The following is a 23,405-nucleotide window of genomic DNA, read 5'->3' as shown; positions in this document are numbered from 1 at the left end:
TGGTAAATTCAGGAAGTATGAAGAAACGAGTGTCTTCCTGTCACCTTGTTAGTAGGTTATTTGCTCAGGCTTCATACTTTCTTGTCCTTTGCCAATTTAGTCTGGTTTATTTTACAAAAAAAAAAAAAAAAGAAATCATGACAATCTGAACAGTGTGGTTCAGTAGGGCTACTGCCACCAAGTGGCTTATAGTAGCTTAGTGTGGTAAAGGAGGGGAGGTGGAGGGGGAAGTAACCCTCGCTCTTGGAATAGTTGAATGGCATTCATTCTTCTGTTGCATCAAAATAAAAATCATAACAAGTCCTGTCTGAGTTCTCTGAGATTCTCAATAGAAGAACAAAAGCCTTCAGTTACCTCTTCTGCTAAAGGGTGAAGTTGTATAATAGTGAAGAACTTGAGACTGAAATTACTGCTGTGCAAAAAAAAAAAAAATAAAAAAAATTTTCTTTTTTAGATCAGATGACGTATGGTTTGTTTTTCTGACCTTTGTCCTGATCTTGGTCTGTCCCAAGGGTAAACCAAGGCTTTAGATCCAGTGGTCAGCACTGCACTTTATGCTTTCTTGGTTGGGTGGAGGTAGGGCATGGAGAAGGAAGGAGAAGTGGGGCTGTCCAAGCTACATGCTCACACACAGAGCACTTCCTAATGAGGTAGTGTTGCACTCCCCTTCATGGAGGTGCTCTGCCTCACTAGAAACCAAATAGATACATACCTGTGGAACAAGTCACCTCCCCTTCATACAATTTAGAGACAAAAATGCACATTAATGGGAAGGGGGGGGCAGAGGGGCAGAAATTACTTGTGACATTGGAGTCAGTCTTCTTTCTAGGGTGAAAAATACTGAAGCATATAGCAGATGCATTAGTACAACCAGATTTAATGTACAAATCTGGTCATTCTTTTATTTATGGTTGTATTTGTGAACCAGAGAGGGCAGTGGTCAGTACGCTTGAATTCCTGGCTGTACTGCATTGCCATTGAAATGTTTACACAAACTTGCACTTATAATCTTTGTTATACGTTTTACTGAACTGTGTTCTCTGAATGGAACACAAAGATAAAATACAGGCCCATCATGTATAAATTACCATTACTACTAAAGCAGATCTAAGAAGCTTTTGGGTTTTTTTAAGAAGCAGAAAACTTATAAAATTAGGAGGTAGCTGTGTTGTATAGTAATTCCAATGCATTAATACTAGATTTAAGAAAGTTGTTGGCTCACCTGCATTTTTGTTGGAGCTCATCACAAGGTTGTGGGCTTTAAGAGAAACAGATGGCAAACAATACTTTGTTTTAAGAAATACTCCAGTATTTCTTAAAATTATTTCGTAAATGCCCTCAGAGACAAGTGATATTATGCTGTATAGTTTCTGCTCACTTTTTTTGTGCTTGATAGCACTTATAAAATACTGCTATATATGAAGTGTTTTGTGAAAGTAATTTTTTTCCCTGCTTTCGAGGAATTACACTTTTATCTCCCAGCATGCTTCTAATTTAAATATTACTTTCACACACACAGGTGTCTGGGTTTTATATTTAACTGTAGCTGATGAACAATTGTAATACTGATTACTGGTGAGAAAGAGAAAGGGTTCTAGCTAGACCCCACAGGGTTATTTCTTTTTGTTTGCAGCAAACTTATCCCCCAAAGCAGGACTGAAGACAGTTTTGTTCCTCCTGTTTAAATTAAGCTACCTTTCTGGTAAACTGTTACCTCATAAGTTAAAAATGCAAACAATGTAAGCTGTATCCCTTGTGATCTTGGAGCTTTTTTTGGCATGAGAGAGAGAATTGGTAGCATATTTAATACGTCTTTTTAAACTTCATGCAGGCACACATCTATTCTTTAGGTGCAACGTTGAAAGCAGCGATAGAATATCTAGTAGAACCTGAGACAGAATCAGAATTTGGGCAAGATCTGCATACACTGCTGGAACAAATGCAAGAAGAAAATCCTGAAAATAGGCCAGATATTGAGGTAAAACAGCCCTACATAATTTTCTGTTTTAAAAAAGTGACAAAAAATATTCCTGTATGTGTGCTCGTTAATAGAGAGATAGTCTTTATGCATAATATGCTCAGATTTTGGAAGAAAGCTGAGGTTTTCCCAGACTCAGCAGAAATTCTTTCTTCTTACTCTAATGGAGATACGACCTGAAAAGCAGATGTGAATGCTTTACGGTGATTTGATTTTTAAGAAGGTTGTGTGAATACACTTGTGCATCTAAATTTTCTCATTCTCTTTCTTCCCATTTAATATTTAGTTTACAGAGAGAGAGAGTTGTTAGAAGTAAGAGCACAGGCATTATGCTGTGAAATTTGAATGGTTCCTCAAATGATGTTTGGATTGCATTTAAGAAGGGGATGGAGGGAGCCACACCCCAGGAAACTTCTGTCCCTTGGCGTGTTCAAAGCAGTGTTGTTCAAAGCATTACTACTATTTTTTCTGTAAATATATGGTAGTATTTGATTAGATATCTTAATTGGTTTTGCATTTTATTCCATTTAGCCTCTTATTTTACCTTTAATTTTTAGGAAGAGCTTGAAGAGATACAGGATTTTTCAGGATTATGTTTTCAAAGAATTTACATTCTAAATGTTGGTTACATAATGCTGTGTCATTTGACGTTGATGTGTGAAAATTTTTAGCTTTAATGTATTGTTTTGCAGACTTTCAGATTGTAGGCAGAGAATAACAGTTGTCCAAATGTGACTTTTCTTGGGTTTAGTTCTTGTACTTCAGAATAGTGCTATCTACTTTTCTGGGGGGGGTTTTTGGGGGGGGTTTTTTTGTTTGTTTTTTGGGGGGCTTATTTTGGTTTTTTTTTTTTTTTTCTGAGCTGGTAGTGCATATTCTAAATGGTATAGCAGAAAGAGTGCTGCAACAGAGAAACTAATAGATTCATTTTTATAAAGGAAATAATATTGGCTCCCTGGCTGAGCACTGACCAGGCAGGAGACCATTCCTGCCATAGAGCCTCCTTGATCAGTTCTTGTATTTCTATTTGTTTACCTTCAAGCATAATCAGGAAAGGGATTGTATAGCACTCCCTGTCATCTCCAATTGGTCTATAGTCCCTGAAAGCTACTGCTGACTACTTACTTACATCAGCCCAAAAACAGAGTGGGTCAAGGCTGGTCTAGGGCAATATATATGAAGGCTACTTTGTGACTATCTGTTCTCTTTTCCATTTCTTTTCCACTGAGCCCTTTCTTGGGTGGAAGGGAGTGGGGCGAGCTATGTGGAGAGAAAACCATAGACTTTTGCAGGCTTTTCACTAGACTCCAGCACACCTGGATACCTGTGTCACTTCCTGTCCTTCCTGAATCTGATGGGTGAACCAACAGAGACAATTTCTTCTTTTCACTCACAACAGCAGAAGAGCAGTTGAGCAGGTCCTTAGAGCTGTAGGAGGTCTCATCAGTGTTTATCTAGGAACAGTTACTGAGGAAACAGTGGTATGCATTTGGAAAGACAGCTCTCTTCTACTTCATGCCCATAGTGACAGGTTTTTAAATGTGTGAATGCCTGTGGTTAATTGTGTGTGAGACCAGTGCTAATGCTATCAAATGATGCTCAGGCTACAGATTAGAGATATGTAATACTGTTCCTTCTTGAGATCTGATAATGATTGCTTTCTCTAATTGGGAATAGTGCTTTCTAGATATTTGTATTTTGCAGCTTTTAAAAGATTCCAGATTTACTTTTAATGTAGTTTCCGTAATAAAAACATTCATCCTCCTGCCTGTGTCACTCAATTCAAGTGAATCACTGGCTGTTTAAAAACCAATCCACATTCTAGCTTTTTATGTTTTCAGTATGTTATTCATAAAGGTTAACACTTAAGATTATTAATTTTTATCAGTTGTTCTTAGTGTTCTAGCTGTAGGCTAGAACTTGAACTGTATTAAATAATTTCTTGATAGCCCATGGTAAAAATGATAAATTATTTCAACCACATAATAGAAACATGCAATATAATGAACAGTGCAAGAGAGACCGCCAATGTAGTATCATCTAAATTCAGATGTACTATATGAGTTAATATGATTCACTTTAGTCAAAATTCACAAATCTATTCATTATTAAATGAGTATTTAACGCAAACTTTCTCTAGAGCATTTTGTCATTATGTGAAGAAAAACTGAAGATTGCTTCATCAAGTAATATTTGCCAAAGCCTATCTGCTGTTGGAAGAAGGGTTCTTTCAATTGAATCATTTGGTCCTTCTCAAGGTAACCTTAAAATATGTTTAATATAGAACTTTAGATTGCCTGACATATCTAATGGTTTTTAAAATACTATGTTTGTGTACTTTCCTGTTACAGGTTTCTTTCTAGATATCAAAAAGTTATTTTTAAATATTTGTGAATTGAGGGTGGGGAGCAGGGGACATACAACTCTTAATGAATTAACATAATATATTTAGAGTGTCTGTTATGATTAAAAGTTCGTTGTCCAGAAATAATTTGTTTGTGTAACATACAACAGCAGTAGCAGAAAAAGCAATATAAAGATTTACTAGGAAAGATTAGAAGGCTTAAATACACATTTAATATAAGCATCTGTTTTTGCATCTAGATGTCTGTGATAACATGTGGAAGGGAAGAATGTGTCAGAGAAGTTTGGGATCTAAATTATATTCAAATGAGAAAAACAACATAGCAGGTGATTCGTCTGCAGTGGAAGATGTGACAGCTACCTGTCATAAGGACTCTTCTGTAGTTACTATGGTGACTGGCAGAGAAAGTGGTTTAAAGGAAATGCAAATTGACCTGGATAATGAGAAAACTCAACATTCTCGACTTGCAACTGAAGCTAAAAAGAGCAAAGAAGAGGACAAACATGCAGTGTATACTGACAGTTTTGCTAGTATTGCTTTGGATATAAAATCATGTGTTACTGACCTGGAGAGAGATGGCATTTTTGAGAAAGGTTCTTTGAGAAAAATTAAAACCTTTCCAAAGCTACCACTTGAACCTTCAGACACAAATAACTTTTTTACTCCTGTAACCAACAGTGGACCACTAACTAGGAAAAGTCACTTGCTAACACAAGAGTCACTACCTCTAGACAATAATAATGAGGTTGCTTTTTCAAAGGGAAATCTTAATTCATTTGCTCTTAGTAGTCCACCAAAAATAGAACCAAAGAATCACCAGGTTAATGATCTTCACTTAGAAGCTCCGTGTGTATGCACACAGGTGTCTGGCATGAATCTAGAAGAACATATGTCACTTATTAATGGTAAAAAGATAGATTTTGCTTCATCTGATCACAAAGATGACTGTTCTGATGCTACCTCTGAAATGCCAAATACAGCTGGTAAGCTAAAAGTCCCAAACCAATCAATTGCTGGAGCAAAAATGCTAGACAATTACAAGGCATTGGAAGACTCTTCTGAAACTTTTCAAGGGTCAAATGAAAATTCTTTACCACATTTTAACAAGATGGCTTCAGTGTTAACAGCAAAACCCAGTGGGAACAGATATGGATCAACCCTAATTAGGTCTCCAGAATTAAGCAACGGTGTGATGAGTGCAAACAATAATGAAGATAATCTTTGTGGAGGCAGAGGGTCAGAAATCAAAAGTAATGAGCAGGTAGTAAAAATAAAGTCTTCATTATATAGTTGCTGTAGTCACTTATGTGGAGATGAAATGACTTAAATACTGTGTGATTGCTTCCCCCCTTGTTCCCTTTAACATCCTGGAAAATAGAATTTTGCTGGTCTGCACACTTTAAGAGTTAATACTGGAAACATGATGATCCTTTTTTCCTCTTCAAACGTAAAGTGTTACAGTGAAATTTATGCTATTACAAAATCAACTGTCACTCTAATTTCTTTTTACAAATGGAGAATCCTTGCTAGTGTGTTAGAGCAGCATACTTAGTAGTTGATTACATTTGTAAGAGAACATTACCAAGGCATATGTAGACTTTTAACTCTTTGTGCTACTGTCAATGCATAAAATTCACTACCTTGCAGTGGGCCTCCCAGGTGCTTATGAAAATTGCAGAGTTTCTGCCTGTAAAACTGACCTCATTGAAATCAATATCTCATCTGCTTCAGGAGGTCAAAAAGACTCCACTTTTTTTAGCCTACATGTGCATTTAAGTTTTTGAAAATTGTACATGTGCTATATCTGTTCTGTGTTCTTGAATTACCACCTCTGTGTGTGTTATGTATATTTCATGGTAGAATTCAAGTATGTGCACAATTTGAAGGGTTTGTTGTCTCAAGCATTTCATCTTTACAAATAACCAAATAAGTCTAGGGAGAGCTGATAATTAGTCTACTAGAATTTGTTGATAGATTGTTGTAGTATGGTCTCTTCTCTGCTCACATTACATATTCTCAGGGTGGACAAGTTTGGTCTCTGACTAGATGGTTTTCTCTTTTGTCACACTCAAAGAGATGTAAAAAATCTATTTGATAGGAGAGCTGCTGGCTAAGTATGCAGGATGGCTGATGCTTCTCCAGCCTTCCTGTGACTTCATAAAAATGAGCTGCACAGACTTCACGCATTTCATTTCCAGGAATTATGCTTAGGTGAAGATGTTGGAGTTTTTTCCTTACTTGTCTACTGACAACTCAGCATTGTTCTCCTTGCCTAATGCCAGTTTTCCAGCTATCTCATGCAGTGGCATCTTGTGTTATTTTCCATCTGCATCCATCCCTTTTCACCTTGCCCAAACACCTCCACTGGAGGAGTAACCTAGAACTGTCGAGTGTGTCAAGAGTGTTTGGTTCATTGTAGCTAAAAAAACTAATGCAACATTGAAGGTTCTGTTCTAAGGGATTTTTCCCCTTTCCTGTCTCTTCTCCTCTCAATAGCATGTGCACTTATTAAATTCATAGAGCAGGAGGATAGTAAAGATGGATAAGTACCATGTGGTATGGTTTTGCTCTCTGAGGGAGTTACTCATTATATGCATATTGAGTCCTTTATTTAGTTTTTAAATCCTGCAGCTGCATTTCTCAGATTCTGGGAAAAGATCCATTTACTGTAGACATGCCTCTTCCCTCCTGCCCCTCTTCATGCTCTAGTCTATGTAACTTTACATATTCAGAAGAGAGTGCAAAGTAATAATCAGATTTATAATCATTCCAAAGGCTTCTGCTTTTGCTATGTCATTTTTTTTTATTCTGGGTTTACGTCAACCTGCTTCATTAGGTAGACATGCTTGTTTGCAGGAAGGATCATAGCAATTTTGGTCACTGATTTCTTGTGAGAAAGCTTGTTAGTATACAGAAATCTAGATATTTCTTAGTATTCAAGCAACAGAAACAATTGTCATCTTATGTGCAAATCTCTTTTTTCTGAATGGGGTTTATTTTTTTATGCTAAACGGTATAAACCTAGGAATTGATTTGCATGCTTATTTGTCATGGAGAGGATGGCTAAGATGAGGCTATCAGACCCCTACAAAACCACTGCAGCTGGTTTGTTGGGGTTTTTGGTTTTGGGGGTTTTTTTTGTTGTTGTTTTTTCATTCCAAGAAATAAAGGTGCCACACTTAAGTCACTTGCCTTGAGGTGGAAGTGGGCTTAAGCCTCTGTTAACTAGAAAGGTGTGAGTAAGCTGCCATCACTTAAGAACATAAATTGAGTGTGCTGATAGGGTTCTTTAAGGAGGAAAAAAAATGTTGAAATAAGACCTATATTCTGTCCTTACTGTATTACCAGGACAACAGTTTAAATCTGTGTGCATGAAGATACTTTCAAGAAAATAATCTTCCACAGAATTATACTTTCATAAAATTCTTGCACAATTTAAAAACTGTAACAAATGTCCTGATTGCTTTTCCTGCAGCAGCACTTGAGATTGGCACACAGAAAAGTAAACCAAAACATCTTTTCAGGTTATTATGCATTCTTCTGAGATCAAATATTTCATCATCAATTTAAATAGTGTTCTTTCAGCCTGAAAAGAATTTCATTCTTCCAAATGAGTAGGCTTTTAGTAGAAGTGAGGTTATCCTGCTCCCGCTGAATTCACAGGACAATCACAGTGAATTAGAAAAGGTAACTATTATTCCAGTTACCCTGATAATCAAAGTCATAATACATATGATCTGAAATGAAGACAGCAGGGTGGTGGTTATCTAGGAAATCAGAGTTTTATAGCTGTGTTTTCAGTAGAATAAAGGTTTGGTAGACTCATGCTCTATATTCTTTTTGTAATCATCAATTCCAGCAAATGCTCAGGTTCTGCCACATAAAAGTGTTATGCTCTTTAGAGCTTCTTAAAATCCTAAGTTGGTCTTAAAAAAAGAAAAAAACAATATACATGCACAAAAACGTCTTTGATTATTTAACTGCTGTAGGGAGAAAAAAGCATTTAAATGTACCAACATGTGAGCAACTCCTAGGTTTCTGAAGTGGCTGGCTGTTCCCTGAAATGCTGAGCTTCTAGCCTGATAATCATTGTTTTCTGAAGGAAGGTCATTCATTTTCAGGAGTTATTGAACTGTATGGCAGATTCTGTTATAGGTCTTCTTAGAGGGAAGTTTGTTTTGGTTGGTATTTTTGTTTTCATCTTCTTTTTACTCTTCTGGAAAACTGATTTTATTCCTCAGGCTTTTGAAACAGCAGTTTCTGCCCCTGTCTTACCTCTTGACAATTGCAAAATAAAGCCATACTGTGCTATCCCTTATGTGACAAAGTTACAAGTGATGTCTCTCTACACTTTCAAGTTCCCTTTGATTTCTTCATGCCAGAATTTTAGCAAATACCTAAAAATGTTTGGGTTTTTTTTAAGAAGCTAAAACTTGAGTCTGAGAGTTTGTTACTTTATTGCAAAGGCACAAAAAGTGTGAAATCCCAACTAATGTGATTTCTGTATTCTGGGCTAAATAGAAAACACCTGAGAAGACTTACACCGCTGCTCTTTCACTGGTTTTCTATAACAGATAAGCATGATTGCAGCAAATAGCGCTCTTAGAGTAGTATCTCTAGCATCTATTTAAATATTTATTTTTCTTTAGAGAAACTGCAATACCAGTCCCATCCGGTTGAAGATCAACCTTGTCTACTCTGGAGAACAGACAGTTTTTCTCACCTGTCAATAATACTTCTCCAGTGGACAATATTTTTCTAATACCCCAACACTGCTTCTTAATGTTGTGTGCTTTATGCTAGTAAGCATTACTAAAAATACTTGCTTGCTTTTGTGTGGCTACTGCAATGTATCTTGTGAGGGTTTTCCTAGTAATTTTTATAGTTTTGCATGCCATAAATAAATATTTTTCACTTCAAGTTTGAGTGGGGATCTTTTATTTCTCTAACCAATTTCATTCCAATCAGGTGTGTCTCATCTCTAATGCTTTTAAATTTCTCTGTGAATCAAATGCTATGACCTTTACAAGGGAAGGGTTAACAGGTACCTGACATATACACATTTCTTTTCTGTTAGTCATTCATATGCAGTCAAGCATAAGAGAAGTGAAATGCCATGTTAGAGAATGACACTTGAACACTGGGGAAATAACACTTGAAAGAAAGAAAAGTTGTCAAATTCCAGAATAATACTTATTAAGAAAATAATAATTAAAATCTTTCTTGCTTTGTCTGTTTAAAATATGCCAGCATTATGTTCATGAAATAGATTACGTTGGCATAGTCTGAATGCTATGTAAAGTTTGGTTTTACAGTCCTGGTACCATCAATAAAACAAAAGATCTGTTAAATAGTCTTTGCAGCACTGAAGAAAGAAACACCACTTTTTCAAGAAGTGAGGTTTAAAATTAAATCTTTTTGGCATAAAACAAAATGTCACCAGTATGTAGCTATAGACAATAATCAGTCATATGGTTTTTCATATTTTCTGTCAAAATTTCTATGCTGTGAAAAACATTTTCTTATTTTAAAAACTGGGTTACGTAATTGCTGTTATGAAAAGGTCTGTTTTAAAACATGAAGAAAAAGTTCAGGAAGAGGCACTTGATTATAATTTTGTTTGCTCTTTGGTGCAATTTCACTGGTGATAATGTATTAATAAATGTTTTGGATCAGTATTAAAAAATGTTAGTGCTTTAAGTGGAGTGGACTTGAAGCCATATGGATGCTGAACAGTTGTCTTGAGCTTGCTTTGCTAAAATGCCTGAATAGATAGTTAGGAAAAAATGCATGCTGCAGGCAGTTTGACTAAAAATTTTAATCATACGTTTTCCAGCACTTCAGATTTTTTTTGTCAGTGGCTGAGTGGGATTTTTTGAAGTTGTAAGAAATAGAAATAGCCATGAATCAGAGACTTGCATGTTGAAAAACAAAACAACCAAACCTGAGAGAGATGCCTAAATAAGGGAGTGTTACACTTAATTTTTTACCAAAACATAAACAGATTCTGTAGAATTTGAAAGTGCATTGCAGTAAATAGCTGCTTTGAGGTTTAAACAAAATTTGCCTCGTAGCTTTAGTTTGAGAATGCTGTTGTTTTTCCTTTGGAAGCTATTTTAACCAGACTGCATGTGTTTTTTCATCACAGATGTAAATGTGTGATGAAACGTGTCTTATCATGTACCTTGACTACATCAGGTAACTTTTACAAGCTGCTGGAAGGACAAGTCCCCAGTGGGTCTAGACCCTCAGTCTTCTTCAGATGTGGTCTTCCAGAATTCTCTCTTTCTGGTGTAGGAACATGAGCATTTGGAATAATTAGGGCACTAGAAGAGTGTCCTTCTCAGGTACATTTTTCAGGAATAAAAATATTTTTTATATGGTCACGGTGGGTAAGAGACAATAGCAATGCAGACAGTTAGTAGTATCACAGGAGAACAACTGGTATATGAATAGTAGCTGGCAATATTAGTATTTGAAGTTTAATCTTCCTTTAGGGTGCTTGCCAGAGAGAAACAATTGAGGGTATACATTTAAATAAAGTTCACTGATCTGTAACCAGACTGCATCCTTTTTTTTTCCTGAGTCAGGTTAATTTGGCCATCCTGTGGAAGGCAGTGATGCTCACTTCTGCTAGGATTTGCTTTTTCCTACATCCTTTTTTCTTCTGAAACAGAATTTCAGTTTTTGGTGCCTTTTCATCCTCTATTTTGTTATCTATCATTGGCACTTTCTTCTTTCCTATCATTAAATTTTGCTGCTGCTCTTAGGGTTTATTCCTACTTTCCTGCTGTTCTTAAATGTCTGTCATTTCTTTCTTCCTCTAGAGAGCTTGGACATCCCAGAAGTGATGAGAAATACCTTTCAGCTTTCTGCTGTACAACTAACTTCAATCTCCAGTTTAGTGAGAGATTCTTCTTCCCCTTGCTAGGCTTTCATCACCTTCTCCTGAAGTGAGAGGTGATTTGTATATGGAATAGAGGAAGTCTATCTTTCTCCGCTGCAGCTTTTGTTGCCTCTGGGGACATAAACTTCAAGAGGAGGGATTCTCATACAGAGAAACATGTGTCAGTGATGTGTACTTATTACAAAAATGTTCCCAAATCCCAAAACCTTCTTAATGTTCAACTCAGTCTGTGGAATTTCTCTTTTGATTTCTCTCCATTCATGTCATGAATGGAAGATTTGGCTGCTGCTTTCATTGTAAAATGTCTGTAAGCAAAGACATTTGAGGCATGTGAGAACCAGGATGCTATGGAGGGGGGAACACAGCGCTGATCAGGGATAGTAATCAATCCACAATGTAAAGCTCTGTTTTGAATGTTCTCTAGACTAATTCATTCTTTTGACTATCTGACCTCTTCCTTCGTGCTGTGCAATTAGAGTTTTTTTATCAGACTAAGAGGTTACTTTTCTAGATACAATGGAAGAACGCATTGATCTTAGAATTTTGTACTGCAGGATGCTGATGATTGATAGAAAAATTTGGGAATGAAGTTTAACTTGATTACTTGGCTTCAAATCTGTCTGTGCTGAAGCTACTAATTTTTGCGATGTGCCACAATGGAGGATAGAAGAATAAAAGCACCAAATTAATTTTTATGTGTGTTGGAGGCAGACAGAATGTATAACATTTGAAGTAAATCAAAAGGTGTGTTTGCTGGTACATATTGTTAAAAATTTACAGTTTATCTGGTTCACCTTCAAGGAATATTTAAACAGTATGAGCCCAAAGTATTACATTCCTTGAGAAGGTCTTCTGGTAAAAAATTAATTATCAACAAAATTTCAGCTACAGAAATTAGGGAGGTTCTTTTTCTTCTCCCCAGAGATCAGAGGGAAGCTATTTCTGTTTGTTAATCTTGATGATAGTTAATGCAGTACTCTGTTCATTACATATTTTATAATAAAATCCAAATAGTGCCTCAGTGAAGGGTGTTTCATAGCCAGGATCATGAAGAATTGACCTCAGTAAATGACATTGCAGACTGATTTGTCAGACGTAATGGTGTACTACTGTTGTGTGAGAGAGAGACCCTTTGTCTATTTAGATTTTACAAACATTGATTGGGATATAAAGTTGTTTGTAAAAACAATGGAACATTTCAGAGTTTTTAATTTCTGTTTCTGTCTCCTGTGCTCCAGTTTTTGTTTGGTTGGTTTTTTTTTTTTCCAGAGTTAATCCTGAATTGCTTCTGGTAGTTCTTTTCCCTAACATGGCCTGAAGTTGACACTTAGAGAGAGTTTACTATCTTAGGGCTGCATATGCAACAGAAAATGTGCTATGCTGTTTTTTTAAAGTAGTTGGATGGCTGTGCTCTAACCTAGAGATTTCTGCCCACAGTGAATTTTTTAGTGTTCCTTTGGTAGATGAATGGAGATTGAAAGTCGAGCTGATGTCAAGAGCTGCTAGCAGTGATAAGCTCTTCTGTTAGTACAGCTTGATTGGGAATGTGTCTGTGCAGTACTGTCAATGTCAAGTTCTTATATTCCTCCCCCTCCCCCCCAAAAAAAAAAAAAATCACAAAATGTAAAACATGGATTCTCTGCAGAACAGTAAGTTTCCTTGGAGCAGTTATCTTTGTCACAATAAGGTGTTATACCGGGTATCAAAAGCTAAAGTGATAGCCAGAAAAACAAATGCTATTACTGCAATTTGAGCAGACTGATTAAAACCAGAAAAACGTGCTTGGATTACAAATAAATGTGTCATTAATTCTATCAATATTGTTAACGTTTTCCACAGAAGAACAAGAAGTGTTGATGAAATCTTTAAGGTAAGACTTGTAATGCAACTGTCAGGACTGATCCCAGGTAAATCAGGATTTGAATGTGGGATTTTTTTTTTTTTGTTGATGCTGATCATTTGGATTTTTAAATCTAGGTGATATCCCTATAATTATGTGTCATCTTTGACATTCTAAAAGAGTCTTTCCTTAGTATGATGAGAGTTTCCAAACAGCTCACTTTTTCTGAAACTTCTGTTCTTGCTGAAATCTCACTTGAATTACACTTCTGTTATGCAATTAAGAAACTACTGATACATCTATACAGCTAACTGTGCAATGCTTTTTCAATAAGAAGTACTATTAATTTGTTACTGGCAAGTGCAATAAATACCTTTTCTTGATTTTTTTTTTTTTTAAATGATTGCATGGTATATTAGGATTTACTTTTTCATTGCATCAGCAAACATTTCTGGTTGGTGTTAATTTTTAATAACTTTCTGCATCCTCACTCTTTTTTTCAGTGGATCTCTCTAAAACTCCTGTTGTCCTGGTATGGTAAACCTCTGAAAGACTGTGAACTCTGGGCTTTATGTCATGAGTGTTTATGTACTCTGCAGACTTGCATAGATTATCCAGGTATAGGATATATATATATATATATATCTTTAATTATCTTAAAATATTTGCTTAATGGTTTATGCTCACTGAATTAATGTTTTCTTTATTCTGTTGATGCAAAATATCTTGACTTTCATTTTGTGTACCAAAAAAATAATGGGCAATATTTCTAACTTCACTCTCTTAAATTCTGACTTAGAATTTTTAGTCTTTTTGGAGTTTTCTTCCATATGTAGAACAATGTCTTGTTTTCTCTTTATTCTAAGTTTTGATGTCTTTTGTGGGGGGAAACAAATCTTTGACTTCAAGCTGTGAAACAAATTTTGTGTTTAGACATTCTGGGGATGGAGAAACTGTACTGTGACTTTTAAGAAAAGCCCTTGGGACTTGTGTCTTGAAAGCTGTTAAATAAGGTTTATATATATGCAAACATAAAATTTCCTCTTGCCTGGATTTCTTTGTGACAAATGATTCCTGATGTATTTTTGACAATACAGGGCTTTGTCGATTCAAAGTACCCAGGGTCTTGTCATGACATTACTCCTTCCACATTCCCTGTGCTTCAGTTTATAGAATTATCAGAAGTCAACTTTGGAGAGAGGAACGGGGAACTGTCCTTTGACGGAATTAGAATATGTTGTATGTGACTTGGGAGAAGACCATTTCTTTCTTTAGAGATAAATTCTTTCTGGTGAGGGTGGTGAGGCACTGGAACAGGTTGCCCAGGGAAGCTGTGGATGCCCCATCCCTGGAGGTGTTCAGGGCCAGGCTGGATGAGGCTTTGAGCAACCTGGGCTAGTGGGGGTTGGAACTTGATGATCTTTAAGGTCCCTTCCAACCCAACGCATTCTATGATACTACAGGTAACTGATTCTATGATTCTGTAAATTTCCACAGGCATACTGAATGTTTGTTTAGTTTATACTAATAATAAATCTGCAGCAGTGCTGATAAACAGAACAGAGGTTCCCACCACCACCACTCTGCCTTTCCTTTTTCTTGATTTAAAAAGCCTGCTTTTGAGCGTTTGGACAGGGATGAGTTTGAAGTCTGTAACAGAATGTAAGCAATTGGATAGTAAGGTGCAGAAAACTTCTTGCATGCCTTTGGTTTTCAGCTTCAGCTATTTATCTTTTATGATATAAAACCGTTAAAAAGGAAATTGGCCAAAATTTGAGATTTCTGAGCCATTTAAGCAATGTTACCTTTAAAACTAAGTATTCTATATGCTTTGCAACAGAAGGATTATTTCAGCCTCATAGCTTGTTCCTAATGTTTGTGAAGGTTTCAAATAACTGCAAATAATGGCTCAGGTTGTAATTTAATATGCCTAGCGGGCCTCTTACCATACTTTCACAGACCCAGAATGTGTAAGTCTTCAAAATACTGAAGATTAAAGTTGTGATCTGAAACTTATGTAGCCTGTAAAAGTGAACATAATGATACAAACCACTAAACGGAGGGCACCTTACTTTAAATTCCATACTTAACAAATAAAGCTATCTTGAAGTTGAATATTGTTTTCAGATTTAGAATATTTCTGACAGAGGATTTTCTGCCTGTTCTGAGAGTATTTGTGCATTGTGGAGTGACTTACAGTGGTGCTACTACTTCTGTGCCCACGTGCACAAAAAGTTCTGTCAGCATTCCTTTTGAATAATATTAACTTATGAAAGGTGAAGGTGATATTATATAAAGCATTTGTTAAAATTTTCTTTGTTTTAACACTGTAGAGTAAGATTGGTAGCTAATGAGTCATAAATATATGAAATGTGGAACAAGCTGGATTATTTATTATTTATTCTCTTAGACAGGCTTTTCCTCCAAATCCTTCCTTGATCACGCTTTTTTCATTATCCTAAGCAGGAATTATCTGGGTAAGAAAACATACCCCAAAGCTAGCCTCTTCACATATTTTTAATTCAATCCTGCTACAAAATTTGTTTGTACACTCCACTGAGACTTACTTATTTCCTTTCCTCTTATCAGAGGATGTTGCTTACATGTTCCTCAGGGGTGCTTTAGAGAACACAGGTGAGAATTCTCAGTTGTAATGAACTCCAGATCTGGTTTGTGCAACTTGTGTTGCAGATTCAGGGCCAGAGGCATTAACTCTTTGAGGAGCAAAGAGAGTGAACATTAAGAGTTCTCAGGGGAGTTGCCTCTGCAGAAATAACTAGTAAAGGTTCCTGTGCAGGAAAGCTTTTCTTTTCAAGACATGTAGTTCAGGTCCAGCTTAAGTGTTATTGAAGGTAGTAGGCAAGCCTTTATTTACATTAAGCATAGTGAACAATTTAATGGCTTTATGTCTGTTTTGTACAGGTAACTACAAAAGCAAAAGGATTATTTCCTTGTTTTCTTACTTTATTTTTCTCTCTTAGATCTCTTCAATTTATTGTTTAATAATAATATTTGTTTTATACCTCTTTAATATTTTATTTAAAATTAATAAATTTAATGTTTTAACTTCATATTTAATTTAATGTGAGAATCTATTGCCCTAGTACTCTGTTTTTAATAAGAAAACAGTGTATTTGATGGTAGTATGCAAAGGCAGGACTACATTGCTAACCAATTGGCTTATCATATTGAAGCATGTTAAACTACAGTGTGCTTCAAAGACATCAAACAGGTGGACCACAACTTTTTCATAATTTAATTCGTATAACGTGATTTCATGGCCTTAATGTTAAGTTCCTGAAGACCTCAGATCATTTAAAGCAGTTTTAGAAGTCAGTTATTTCTTTCCTAACTACAGAATATTTCAGGGACTTAAAAATACCAATCTATGTAACACTTCTTGAGTGGGACAGTGTGTGGGACAGCATTAGTGTTGTTTAAAATATTATTTATCATACAATAATTGCTAACATTGCAAACTATTTTAAATTTTTTTTTTTTTATTAGTGTTAAATAGTTACAAGAACAGATATTTATTATGCCTTGCACTTTTGTGGCTTTTTTTTCAGTGGTCTTATGTTTGGACTCCGTGCTGATTGACTGCCATGGAAGTATCCTCTTTGCTGCTCCAAGAGCTGAAGGTAAACTAATACGTTGCGTGCTCTGTGCTTTTATTTCTTCTGGGGGGCAGTGGACAAGAAGGCAAATATCTTACCTTTTGTTTTTGGTCTCTTTTCTCATTTAGAATCTTGTGATATATTTTATTTAGCTCCTGAAATTGAAGAAGAGGATGTAGATACTGAGAAGGTAATGTAGTAGGTTATGTAGGTCGCTATGCATTTTATCGAAAGACAGTTGTATCCCTCTGTTGCTTGAAGAACGAAGTGAAACTCTCCAAGATTCTGATAATATTTCTCATTTCTCTCAATATTTCTTGGTTTTCTGTGGGGTTTTTTTATATATTGATCTACCATAAAGCTAGTTGCTTCTAAAAAATTATTTTGCCTTCCAAAATTGTTGGAGTAACTGCCAAAAATCTGTTATTCAATAGTTTTCCATAAGGGTTAATTGTTTTCAGTCTGTAAGACAGACTTTGAAGTCATCTTTTCACATTCTGGAGGTCACACATCAGTGTTTTCGACTGTCTACGCCAAAGCCCAGTCATTAATCTCATTTGGAAGATTGGATAAAAATATAATTACAGCATATTTTTACTGTGGGAATGTTATGAATTATCTCTCTTGACAATAAAGTTTTATTAGAGCTTTTTGCTATAGACAAAAGCCTTAAGGAGCTCTCAGACCAAAGATGTTAAAAATGTCAATAAATAGCAGGTGAGTATTTGTCTCCTGCGCAACTGCATCTGAATTACAAACTATACCAGAGTGATCTTAAGAGTTATGAAAACAGAACTTATGGTATCTTTCTATTGCATAACAAGAAAAGAGGTTAGCTAATATGTACCTTGTGCCCCATGAGCCCGTTAAAATCACACATTAACCAGAAAATGTTTGTATATCTTCTTCTTTAAAGTTGCTCTTTTTTCAACTGCTTTGATTCAACATGCAGGTTTTTCAAAGGCTTCAAAAGCTTAAACTAACCCTGAAATATAATACAACAGTTTCACCAGACAGTCGAAATTAATAATCCTGAAGTCATTGTGCTCTATTATTTTTCTTTAGAAAATCTGAAGTAATCTTTTTTGCTTGTTTTTCTACAACATTATATATAGAATAAGCTTACTTGTTTTTTTGGCTTTTTCCTGATATTGGTATAACTTTTTGGTTGTTACAAACATTTAGTTAGAATTATGGTATGGGAATCAAGACTGTATAATGCCACTCACAGTAACTGTACTACCTTAGTAAAAGGATTTTTTTTTAAGGATATGCTGTCAATATTATGTCAAATTTTTCCTAAATAAATAAATTTAGGTTAAATTTGTGATCCCACTGACCTGTTGGAATTCTGGACCTAGGGGGAAAGAATTTTTTTTGTTTTGGTGGATCTGCTTTCTCCTATTTCAAATATTTTTGTACCTTTCAGTAGCCTTTGAAGTAGCAGTTGAAGTGGTTCACAGGTTATTTCCTTTATAGTGATCTTCCTTGTTATGTTGTGTTCATTGCTGTTACTTTGCTCAAAAGTGCTAGAAAACATTGTTTTACAGGACCACATTATTTACCACTGTGCTTAGGTTTCTGCGCATTGAGCACTTTTAATATCTTTCAGAGGCAATGTGAAGAAGCATGGTGCTTTAACTTTGTCAAAATTGCATTTGTAGTACATGCTAACATATGTAAACTAAGCATTAAGTAGTCTGAATCAGGCTCTGTCCAAGAATTGTAATTCTTCAAATAAGGCAAGAAAGCTTGAGAATGTCAAGTACTTTCAAGGTCCTTCATCATGGCAACTTCAATTGGTCTAGCTGCAGGTAGCACAACAATTGCTAAAATAAATATACAGTACCTTGTTCTTATATGTGTAATCTTCTCTGTATAATGTGACTTGTACTGGCTAGCTTGTAATTGCTGTGTGTCATTTACTAGATGAATTATCATGACCTTTTTTAAATAAATTGCAACTGGCCAGGTTTTATGGTGGAACTCTAAAGCTTGCAACAATCTAGGTTTTTATGAGAAAGGAATTCTTCAAAACGGTTCTAAAAACACTGTTTGTCCTGAATAATTTTCCTAGACGAAGGATAAGGCAAATTATGTCTGTTGCTCCAACAGTAGAAAATGAGTTACTATTATTGCCCTGCATGCATAGCAGCTAGTTTTTGAAATGGGTTGAGATTTTCATTAGTGTCTTCAAAAGCCAAGTGTGATCTTGTACTTTGGAAGCTCTAGTCATTATTTTTTTGCAGGGAATGAGGGGAATTTTTTTATAATTTCCCGGAATTGGTTTTGAAGTGGAAGCTCTTTTTGGTCTGTTTACATCTTTTCTGTCTCTTACGCTGTTCTGATAGGTCTGCATTTATAGTGTTGCTGCAGTTCTGTGGATGGCTGCGAAGTACAGTGTCCCACCGAGTCACAAACTAGCACTGCCAAGAAAATTTAAAAAGCTTCTTCTGGATATGGCAAGAAAAAACCCTGAAGAAAGACCTTCTTTAGCTGATGCAATTAAGGTTACTAGATTTAAGCAATTTTATGTGAAATTTATTTGTGTCTAAAGTCTCATTTTAGTGATTTGAATATCAAAATATTAATTTATTTTTTGTAATAGGCTAGTATCTAATTAAATGATAAGGAGTCACTTTGGGGTTTGTTTTTAAAGTTACCTCCCTAGAGACACATAAGGGTGTGTTTTTAATTTATATTTAAATTGTCAATAAGGTACTCAGAATAGGTTCATAAGACTTCCTAAACTTAGATTATTTCTAATTGACTATTTATCTTGACCTTGTCCTTGTCCAAGAATATCTCACTTGGTTGAAAAATTATTTACTGAATGAAAATTATGATTTTTTTTTTTTAGACTTGCAGTCGTTATTTACTTGAACAAGGTATAAACAGCAAATATATTTTGGCATTGTTGAATGAATCTGTCTTTAAGGTAAGAATGCCACCTTTTTTAAACCTCTACTTTTTTCCAATTATTTCTGTAAATTGTATTCCAGTGAGATTTTTGTCCCCTGCAAGTATAGTTAGATTTGTTCTTTTTTTTTTTTTTTTTTTTTTTAACTTTCAAGTAGTCTTTAGGTATTGCTTTTTTCTAGGTCTTGGTGTTGGAATGGTCATTCAGCAGATTTTGGTGCCCTGATTCCACAATCTGCATGGGTTAAAGCTCAGAAATAAGAACCAATTCCTTAATTTCATAATCTCTCTTTCATTTCCCACCCCTCTTATCAGAACAGAAGACATTGATATGTAATCGCTGTGTTCTGTTTATGTTTCAAATATGTGGATTTAATGCACGCAGTGATCAGTCAATCCATGGAATTGACTTTGTTCAGAACTTTGATTACCTAAAGGTTCTGATTTGAAACAGAGGGTTATCAAGATTTCTAAATAGTTCTACCAATCCTTAGGGTTTTGTGTCTCATTTGTTTTAATTTTCCACCTTGGCATGACTAGGTCACTGCTTTGCAGATTACAGAAACAGAAAATCTGAAAATTCTAGGTTTATATGGGCTTGAGGCTTTTCCTTTTTCTTTTTTTTTTTTTTTTTTTTTTTTTAATAATGTCCTGAGCAAAATTTAAAAAAAAAAAAACTGCAAGTAAATTCAGTTTGGACTTCAATTTTTATTGCTAGGCTGTTGAGGAAGAAGTAGTCTCATCTCAAGATAATAGTGCTTTTGAATTTAAAAATGACAACCATGAAATGGACCCTTCTGAGTCAAGCCTAGGTAAGCAGTCAGACTCTTAGGCATATTTGCTTTGTTTTAATGTTCTCTAGATCGGTTCTCCATGTAAGATTTTCTTGGTCATGTTCAGTTTTTTTTTTTCTAAATTGTGTGCTATTTACCTTGCATTTATATTTTACATGTTATTCATCTTTCTAACTGTGGTTTTGTTTTTAGGATTTGTGCCTATTACCAGTGACAGTAAACTTGTAGCAGTTGAAGGACCAGTACCATGCCAGATTTCTCTAAATTGTGAGAAAGCTACGTTACCTGTCGCATTCACCTCTCCCGCAACTCACTTTAAGCCTATTATTCTGCAACAAAGTGCAAATATAACAAAGTTAGTATATCTTAAAGCAGAATAAGTTAAACTTGAGATTTCATTGTTAAATCTACTGGAATTGTCCTAAAAGAAATTTTTTTGTTCCTTTTCAGAGAAGTTCACACACCAGTTTCTGAGCAATTCAGGAAAGAGACAAGAAAAGAAAAACACATGGACCACAACAAATCAGAGTATATAGAAGACTCTAAAAGCTACGGTACTGAGGACACAGGTGTTGTTGAAACCGCACCTGAAGTACCTGAGTGTGATTTACAAGTTCCATGCCACTCATCCCAGATATCTTCAGAAGATCAAGAGCCAGGCGATACATTTACTTCTGTGGTTACATTACCAGCACCATCTGATTCCTCACATATTCTACAGGAAAAGAGCATTTTATCTGAAGTTCCTTCGAGCTCCTTAGCTTGTCCTACATCTCCTAATTTTCTTCATATAAATAACATAATTCTCAAACAGCATTCAGAGAAAAGAGTTTTGACGTTTGTGCCAGTACATTTAGCTGTATCAGAGCAAATACCACATAAACCTCTTCGTTCAAGAATTGTTTATGATTGCTATCATAGTTTGCCAGTGCTACTTTCAAGTACTATTGCAAGTTATAAAATAGGCACACAAGCAAAAAATGATGCCCCCTTTTGCAAAGTGCAAAACTGTGAGACTGCTGATACACAGAACAAGTTTAATAAAAGTAACCAAGTTATTCAAACCAACGACCAAGAAACTGAGTGTTCTACCAGTGTAGACAGTATTTTCACTGAACAAGAATACTTACCATGTACCTCAGTCAATCAAGACGATTCTCAATTCTTTGATGTTGAAGTCCTGCCCCAACAGAGCAGCACAAGTGACACTGCGCTGCAGAAAGTGGTTCATCTTATACAAGAGGAGTTTGCATTTGATGGCTATCTAGAAAATGGAGATGAAGTTTTTGGTATGGGTACGTACATTTTATTCTATGTATTATCATCAGTAATGCATAAGAATATTATTAGTATTGTCTTTTTTCTCTCTTTTTTTGTTTTTTTTTTCTTTTTTTTAAACAAGGTAACTTCATTTTAAACTTAAAGGAAATTAAGTTTGGTGTGTTCTCTGATAAAATTTGTGAGAAGTTTTGTGACCTCTTCTGGGATGAAAAATTACTGGAGAATCTCTATCAGGTAGTACATGGAGAAAGACCTTCACATTTATGGTAGGTGTTTTTCAACTTTTCCTTCTTGCAGTTCAATTTAATGCTTCTCTCCCTGCTTCCTAGAAGCAGGAAAGGATATGCTGCTTCTCTTCAGGTATCTTGTTTCCTGACAACTGTTAATTTCCCAGATGCTTCATGGCCTTCCCCATAGCATGGAGTGCTGAATAGCTTAGCAGAAAATATTTTCTATTAAGCTTATCTGTAGCTCCATCTTAGAATAGCTGAATAATGGAGACCTAATTCTGATCAATATTGTTTTCAACCATTAATGGCGAGCTTCCTAGTCTTGTTAGAAAGAGGCTTTGTAATCAGAAGTGAAATGTATTGTTCTTACTATTCAATTTGCTTATTCTGTTTGAGTTTAGATCTTTATACATCCTTTTGTTCTATTCACACCTAAGAACAAGGAAGTTAGTTTTGCTAGAAATGTTTTACTTAACTAATTTTTGACTCAATGTTCCTCCTGGCAATCTTTTTAAAGTAGCCTATTAAGTGAGAAAACATCAGCCTAATTTCTCATTTTTACTATTTCATCTTCAAGGACATATTTATGTGAAAAATAATAAAAATAATTTGTGTTTTATTGCAACCTCCAAATGTAGAATACTTATAAAAGTTCTTGCTGAAGGCTATTGTAAACAGTAATCAATTTATATGTATGCTTATGTATGTTTTCTTTGTCTGACATAGTCTGGAACTACAAATTGGAAGTTTTGACAAAGCTTGGTAGATATGGTCTACAAAAACTTCAGTATTAAAAGATGTATTATCCCTACAGCAAGCTTCAGAGAGAATAGACTACAAACTCCAGATGTCAGAACCTGAGGTGCTGGCCTATGTCACATTTGGGTTGGGATTTTTAAGGAGCCATTGAAAATTGGTTGGAGGTTAGGCTCTTAATTCCCCAGAGCTGAATTTTATGGCAGGAGAAACTTGAGCTGTTACAGCTGAATTACGGAGGTATCTGAAGAGGTCATCTTCTTTATGAACTTTTGTTTCAAAGCAAAGTTTTTTGAAAGCAGGAGTGAAAACAAAATCATTATTTATTATGCAGTATAAAAATGCAGGTCTAGCATTTAGATCAAGCAGAAGGACTGCATCAAAGTATTTCTGAGACCTGGCTTACTTAAAATTATTTAGGCAAAGAACATAGCAGGTTTTAATTCAGTGAAAAACCCATTGCAGTAATTTTCAGTCCAAGTTATACCTGGAGTTACACCTTCTGTTTGTATGTATTCTGATACTTCCTTTGGCATTTTAACAAATCCTGTAATGGGAAATCTCTGTGTCTTACTCAGTGTGCTTTACTGTCTGTTTGAAAGCTTCTTTTCTTGTAAAATAACAGCTGAAGCCGAACATGCAAACTTCAGGAGGTAGATAAATGCTTTGAAGCCCGTCACGTACATGGTAGAGTGTGGTGGGTTAGCCCTTGGCTCAG

At 35.4% G+C, this 23,405-nt stretch overlaps 1 protein-coding gene across 1 annotated transcript; it reads left to right on the top strand.

The window, feature by feature from the left end:
- Nucleotides 1-1,831: 1,831 nt before the first annotated feature.
- Nucleotides 1,832-21,967, top strand: LOC104470551 (protein very KIND-like; the record flags this gene model as incomplete). Its single annotated transcript, XM_010085520.1, has 12 exons — nucleotides 1,832-1,978; nucleotides 4,119-4,236; nucleotides 4,583-5,604; nucleotides 13,594-13,708; nucleotides 16,660-16,731; nucleotides 16,836-16,897; nucleotides 19,059-19,217; nucleotides 19,568-19,645; nucleotides 20,345-20,438; nucleotides 20,613-20,775; nucleotides 20,871-21,715; nucleotides 21,823-21,967. Coding segments are annotated over 12 exons (3,020 nt in total), but the record flags the coding sequence as incomplete, so codon positions are not given.
- Between the last annotated feature and the right edge of the window lie 1,438 nt (nucleotides 21,968-23,405).

Source organism: Pterocles gutturalis, unplaced genomic scaffold (assembly GCF_000699245.1).
Source record: "Pterocles gutturalis isolate BGI_N339 unplaced genomic scaffold, ASM69924v1 Scaffold46976, whole genome shotgun sequence".
Taxonomy (NCBI): Eukaryota; Metazoa; Chordata; class Aves; order Pterocliformes; family Pteroclidae; genus Pterocles; species Pterocles gutturalis.
The sequence above is the reverse complement of the archived record's forward strand: the minus strand, read 5'-3'. Positions and strand labels throughout refer to the sequence as shown.